The sequence below is a fragment of the Fulmarus glacialis genome, unplaced genomic scaffold (assembly GCF_000690835.1).
Source record: "Fulmarus glacialis isolate BGI_N327 unplaced genomic scaffold, ASM69083v1 scaffold167, whole genome shotgun sequence".
NCBI classification, from domain to species: domain Eukaryota; kingdom Metazoa; phylum Chordata; class Aves; order Procellariiformes; family Procellariidae; genus Fulmarus; species Fulmarus glacialis.
Window position 1 is genome coordinate 13,452 of NW_009223560.1, and position 7,057 is coordinate 20,508.

General features: G+C 37.7%; 1 protein-coding gene across 1 annotated transcript in view; it reads left to right on the plus strand.

Annotated features, from left to right (window-relative positions):
- Window positions 1-261: 261 nt before the first annotated feature.
- The window catches only part of SLC44A1 (solute carrier family 44 (choline transporter), member 1), a 46,425-nt gene continuing 39,629 nt past the window's right edge, over window positions 262-7,057 (plus strand). Inside the window, exons 1-3 of the mRNA XM_009581823.1 lie at window positions 262-345; window positions 2,767-2,856; window positions 5,009-5,151. Coding sequence (XP_009580118.1) covers window positions 262-345; window positions 2,767-2,856; window positions 5,009-5,151 — 317 coding nt within the window. The remainder of the gene's footprint in view (window positions 346-2,766; window positions 2,857-5,008; window positions 5,152-7,057) is intronic.

Sequence of the window (7,057 nt, forward strand, 5' to 3'; positions counted from 1 at the left end):
GGAAAGACTGAAATCAGTAGAAGCGCTGATTTAGAATTGCAGGCAAAGCATATCTGCTAAAATTTTATGGTATTTCAGTTACATTGGAGGCAAAGCATAGTTTCCAGGCTGCAGAACAAACAACATTTGTTAGACCTTATGTTGACCATAGATTAGCAATTTGTGTTGCCCAAGCATGAATATCACTGTCTGAGTAAATGTCTACGGGTGTAGAGTGGACAGGGAGCAGTCACTAGAGAGACGTAGACACCAACATCAAAGATGAGGATGAAGGGCTGTGAAGCTATGGAAGAAGATTCAGTGGGAATCCAGAATACAAGGAAGCAACTGAGAAGTAAACAGCAGGTAGATAATGGCAACTAGCTTGGGTTGTAGCAAGGTCTGGAGAGAAGAAAGATTGGACATGCTACTAGAGAAGGGCGGTTGTTCTAAAGATGTATAATTTTCACACCATGTTAGCATGCTAGGTGGTTAAATGCAGTGTTGGTAAGTATTTAGTGCCTTTTGAGTTGCCCCCAAGCGTACTTTTTGTTTAAAATACCTTCCTTTTTTGTTTTGTTTGTTTGTTTTTTAATATTATGTTTTGGAGCAGAGTAAAGACTATGGGCACAGAATGAATTCCCCTGTGTAACCTTCTAATTAGGTGCTACACCATGACATTTCAAGCTTCTTTTTGACATACAAATTGCAGTCCACTTAGTAAATAAAATGGATTACTTATGGTAACTGTGACTAGTCAGACAACGTAAATCTTTCCCAGAGCTATTCCAGAGGATGTCCAGTGGCTTTTAAAAATCCTATTAAAAGATTTTGTTTGCAGATGGTACAGAAAGGATAAAAAAACTCAACAAAACAAACAAACCACACTATGTGGTGCATCTTACTGTTCCCTCTTTTGTCAAGGGCAGCTTACTCCTAAGATGCAGCTATAGCTGAACTTTATCTCTGCTGTTTGTAAATAAATCTCTAAAGAATCCAGAGTTCTTGAGTGGATTTAGGAATAGGAAGTATGAAGCTTTACATATTTTATGCAATTATGATTATGCTAATTATAACAATATAAATGTCACAATCTTGTTGTAAATGTTAAGTTTGAATAGTGTGTTAGTTTTAAGTGTGAACTGCCAGGATCAGAAGACAGTTTCGTTGAATGAGTGTAGTAGAGTGCATAATGTGACCTTTTCGTACCTCTCACTACTGATTATTGAGTAAAAGAAAAAGAAGTTTGACTGTTCAGAACTCACAGTGAATTTGCACAGTTTGAATTAAAAATATAAATATAACATCTGCAAGTGGAACTTCCTTAATACAAGACTGCAAAAGTAGTGAGGAATTCCCTAATGCAAAGTCAGACTACTTAGAAAACCATGCTTTTTGAAGCATGGTGCATGCAGGATTTAATTTATATTGTACCCAGTTTGTAGTTTTCTAATGGTAGTGTTTGAAAAGGTTGCTTTGTGAATTAGGAAAAACCAAAGTAATACCAAAGTAATACCAAAGAAACCACCTTGCTAATATCACGAGTTACATGCTGTAACTTTTTTTGATAAAAATCTGCAAAAATACATTCTGGAGATAAAAGCAGTTGATATTTCATCCAACCATTCTGTTTTAATTCAGTACTGACATGGGCTGCCTTGTCAACAAAGTCTTGAAGATGCTTCAGAGTCCTGAGAGGAAAAAGATTCAAAATTTGAATAGGTTACCCCTTTTGCTCTGTCTCTGAAGAGCGCTGTTCTGTATTCTCGCTGTATCGATCTCCTTTTCTTCCTCAAGTACGAAAACAATGTGTGCATTTTCTGGGTCTTAGTAGATATATGTGAACAGTTAGTATTTGGGAGCTAATTGAAAAAGCTTGTGTGTGTAACTGTGTATTTTTAAAAGTAGCCATAATCAACATTTTTATTATAACAAATTCTGATACGGTGGTTAGTTTTGTGCTACAGCCAATGCTCATTCTTTTCTTAAAATCATTCTTTTCTTAAAAACATTTTGCCTAGATGGCAAAATGACTGTTTTTAACAGACTTTAATTATCTTAGTAGTGTATACACACTTGAGAAATTTTACCTCATGAGCAGCAAACTATTTGAATTGCTTACAACTACCTCTTTATACTTTTGCAATAGAGCCTCCATCATTGAGTATTTCAACCTTCAAGTACATGACTTTCCTTTCTGGCACCTGGGCAATACTGACTAGGAATTTCTTTGTTGGAGTGTTAAGCTCAGCTGCCTCTTGGCAGGTAGAGAACTATTCCTTTAACAGCAACTTATTACCTCTTTTTTACATGCGCTGTACTTGTTGAACCTGCCAATAGTGTTTGTGTTTTAAAACTTCGGAGCTTTGGAAAAGTTTAACCTTTTATCCTTCTTGGAAAGCAGATTACTGGAAGGTAGCTGTGGAAAACTGCAATAGCAGATATTGTTGATTCCATGCCATTAGCTTCTCTTTTCTGTTAATAAAAAAAAAAATGAAAATAACCTGTTTTGTGGACAAATACCTGTAAATTGCTGGGTAAATCACCTGTTTTCTGGATAAATAATTCTTTGTCGATCTAGCTTCCAGTGGAGGCACTTCTTTTGAAGTGTCTTTCATGCACCTTACCCTTTAAGTTTTTTGACCAAACTGCTTCACCTATATCGAGTTTAAAGATAACTCCTACTGTATTTTAATGCCCTGGAGAATAATTTTCTGCCTTTTTCTATTATGAGCAGAATACAATTTTAAAAGTGTTGTTAACCTCATCTCTCTCTTCTCACACAAGAGCTCTAAACGAGAGTGGAAGCCTCTGGAGGACCACAGCTGCACCGATGTACCATGGCTGCTCTTATTCATCCTCTTCTGCGTAGGAATGGTGAGTAAAACTCAAAGGATTCTGTGAACATTACGGAGTTGAAGAGTTTGCATTCATTAGAAAGAAGTTTTTAAACCCTTCAGTAATGTAGTCACTGGATAAGGTCAGGGTATACTGGCATGGAAACCATCAGCTGTAGAACAGAAATGGGTAGTAAGTACATATCCAAGTTATCCCAGCTTTGTCCTGTGTGATGAAACCGTCACCTTCCTGAAGACAGCCTCACAATACTGTGCACTTTATGTTAAAAAGACAAACCTCCAAGAGCTGCAGATTAGTGAAAACTAGAAATACACTTCTTTTCATCTTGTTTAGTTTCATGGACCTACATATGCTGTTCTTCCTACATATGTCTGTCACTGTCTTGTACTGCTGTGTTCCAAGCAGTAGCCCTTAGGAGTTTGGGACTTCTGTGCTGTCAGCTTTCTTTTCTACTGCCCCTTGATCTCTGGTCTTTGGAATTATTCCATTGAAAAATTTCTTTTTCTTTCCCCAAAGCATTTGTCATTGGCTGTACTTCAAATGCAAAGATGATAATGTTTTGTTTAAATCATATGAATTACATTCTTACTGTAATGTGAATATCTTAAAGTCATAAAAAGTACAGTACTTCCTGAAACAAGCAGCTCTTTTTTGTGGTTGTTTTTTTCCTGCCTTTGTTGACGTTCCCTGGTTACTCAGTCTACACCTACCTGTTCCCCCAATTATAAATTAGTCTGCTGTGGGTGAGTGTCCCAGATTTTCCTGTCTAAGCAATATGATATAGAGAGCAATTATCCTATTGGGTCAAATACCCTGTTAGTTACTGTTCTAGGGGACTTCACTTGAAGAGTCAGGTACCATGATGGGTCAGGAGGGCATCCCAGCACTGTTATAAATTCGCTTAGATGGGGGAGGAATTGCATGATTTCCCTTACCCTGTGTATACAGGAAAAATTCTTGAACCAGCCAAGAACCTGAGTACTATTGTATGTAAAATGCATGCTAGTTTGTCCTTTACAGAATAATAAGGGATCCGAGAAATTGAAAGTGAGTGCTGGAAATCAGCTTTAATTATTACTTGTGATAGCCTTTTGCTCACTTTGCCCTTGTTTTCACTTTGAGTACTAAGTCTGTAAGTACATTAGTGCATTGGCAAGAGAAAGATACTGACAGGCTTGCTGTCTGGAATTTCTCTATAGTGATAGCCTGTTGGTCAGAGAAGGTCACTCTCCTTTATCTTCAGACCTTTAAAACCACCCACATTTTAACTGTTCCATGCCGACTTTATTACCTGTTGTCATCACCTCATCTGATCCTGTTGCTGCCATCTGTTGCTCCGTGCATTTGTCTCAGCTGTTTACTCTGCTTTCCCTTCTCAAATCTTAGCCTGTAAAAAAATAGTTCATTGATGGTAGTGGAGCGAGACAATGGTTCACTCCTCCCTGTCAGTGGTGTTGCTAGAGAGCTAATGATTCCTTTGGGCCAGTCTCCTGTTCGCATAATCACCGCTTGATCTTGGTTTTGCTAGTGAAATATCTCTGAAAGTTCGCAGCAAGACCTACATGACATTGGGTATTTTCCACATTACTCTGTGTGAGCCATTTTGCATTCTCTTGCTCGGTCTGTTGCTTTCCTGCATTTGAACCCAGCATCTGGAAGCATAGTGGCCTTGACCTGGTCACTTGTTTAAGAGGATTTCCTTAAAAGGAACTTATATCAGATAGGCCTCTTCATTCTAGTTCATCTTTGAAAGCACATGATTTGAAGGAGAAAAAAAAGCTTAAAGCAAGAAAATCTGGACTGTCTGGAGTCCTCTAAGATACATACTAACCCTTAACAACTCCAGCTCTGCCTGTAGCTCTCCATCACTTCCTGCCCTTTGCCTCCCTTCTGCTTCATGCACCACTTGCTGACAATATGACTCTCAAAAAAACAGCTACAAGATTCTTAACTATGCTGGATAATATGAAGTGTTAGATGCCTGAACCCTCTTTTGGCTTGCATTCCATTTTTTAATTGCACAACAGTTCTCTGTGGATGGTCCTTGTCTTTCCTTTTTCAGACTGAGAGAATTTTTAAAGAACTTCTGCTTAGAAACAAATGAATTAAACTGACTTTGCCCAGCCGTCAAACAGAGTATTACTAAACTGTGGGGTTTTTTCTCCTCCAGGGTTTTATCTGTGGCTTTTCAATAGCTACAGGAGCAGCTGCAAGACTGCTTTCAGGATATGACAGTTACGGAAATATTTGTGGACAGAAAAATGTCAAGGTGGAGGGAATAGTCAACAGTGGTCTGGACCTCACACACAAGAAGTGAGTATGTGACTAAATCGTTTCATTCTGTGAACAGGAAAAGCAAAACCTTTATTTCTTTGAGAGTGGTTTTCACTAAAATGGGAAACAGGATATGCTAACTCATTCCTACTTGTCCTTCTCCACTCTTCTCCCCTAGAGAACAGCAATCTTTTGTAACAACTAGCAATAGTACCTGGAGAGTGTATGTTGACAGATGTGCAATATGAGTACAGCTAAGACATTGAGGATTTTCCCTTTCTTAGCATCCACTTCGTGTAGGAGATTGTATAGGGCCACTGAAGGATCTTGTTTGTTAGAGTTTTAGGTGTGACAAATCTCCAGATTTGGGAGCAGATCTTTGATATCTATGTAGAAATGGTTTGCTTTTGATGTTGTATGCTCAGTTTCTGCCACGGAGTTTAGGGGGAGATGGGATATGTCCGACACATTAAAATGAGACTTCAAAATTTAAACTGTAAGCAGAACATATATAAGTGGCTTGTGGAGAAAATGCATAAAACTTTTAAGCAGCACACAGCTCTTACTAAGCAGTGTCATGTTAAAACACATACAGGTCAGAAACAGCACAGGTATTTTCTACCTATTGTGCAGAAAAAACATCATACATACAGCTGAGTAACAAGAATTCTGGACTGACGGGTTGAAAACTGAACGTCTGTTGAGGTCTGTCTGCCAGTCAGTGCTCAGAGTGCATTTGTACAATTTGGGTGACTTTAGAAAGCAAACTATTTAGTCTAACCTTAGAACAGTGGTATTAATTGACAAAAAATACGTTTCTTTCACTGTTGATTACTTCAAAGAACTAAAAATTTCTCAGTATGATAGCCTTTTACTTCACACTTTACTTTCAGACTAACAGAAAATCCATAATTTGCATGAATTATTTTGGAAGGATGCTTTCCTAAGATCTGCTTATTTTGAGTTGCTATACTAAAGATTTCTAAATATCTGATTTAAGATTTAATGTGGCTAGGTAACTGGTGTGTTACCAGAAGAATTTGTGTTAAATAAAATAGCCTGAAACTTTTTACAGATTTCTTCTGTAAAAAGAATAATTCCTTAATCTAGTCGTAGCTTCCAGGAGGGTTGAAGGGCTTAAAACTTACGCAGCATAATTTTCCTACTTTTTTATATAAATAATTTAGCGTTTTCTAAAATCAGGTGTATTCAGTACAAAATTTTCATTCTTGTGTTGTGAGAGAAAACACAAATTTTAAAATTATAATTTTAAACTTATCTTTAGAAAGAAATGGTGTCTGAGTTTGTGTGAAGGTGGAGAAACTCAGACACCTTATTGAAATGTAACAATTAATAGTGTAGTAGTCTCCTACATGTGACAGAAATCAGGCCATCGTGAGAAGAAACATCTACGACTGCTGAGTGATTTCCTCTTGTAAAGGCAAGATCGAAAGACAGCAAATAAGAATAGAGACTATTTTTAATACAGTTAATACACAGAGCCCATTGCTTGTCAAAGTCTTAATAAGATTCAAAAGCATTACGTTTTTCTAATAAAGGTATCGTGGCTTGAGGTATGACCTAAGCAAATGAATGGATACACTCATATGGGATATCATCATCTCTCTTTGGTTGAGAGTGAGAGAAAAACTCCTACCGAGGCAGATTATTCTGTAACTGTTCACAGTGAAGTGCCTGATAGAGTCCAGGGTACGCTTTGGAAGAGGCCAGTTCTTTTATAAGCGAGTGATCCTTCCCACTCTTTTTAGATTTGCTTGGCAATTTTTCGGAAGAAACTATCTGCTTTGCATCTGTCTCTAGCAGATGGAGTTCCTGCAATGTCTGAGGTGCAGTTCACGGGAGTATTTCATGCTATTTTATAGGGTACTTTTCAGACAGATTGTAAAAATAAACTCTTCTTCCTGCCTGTGCGTTTCAGTTTGTG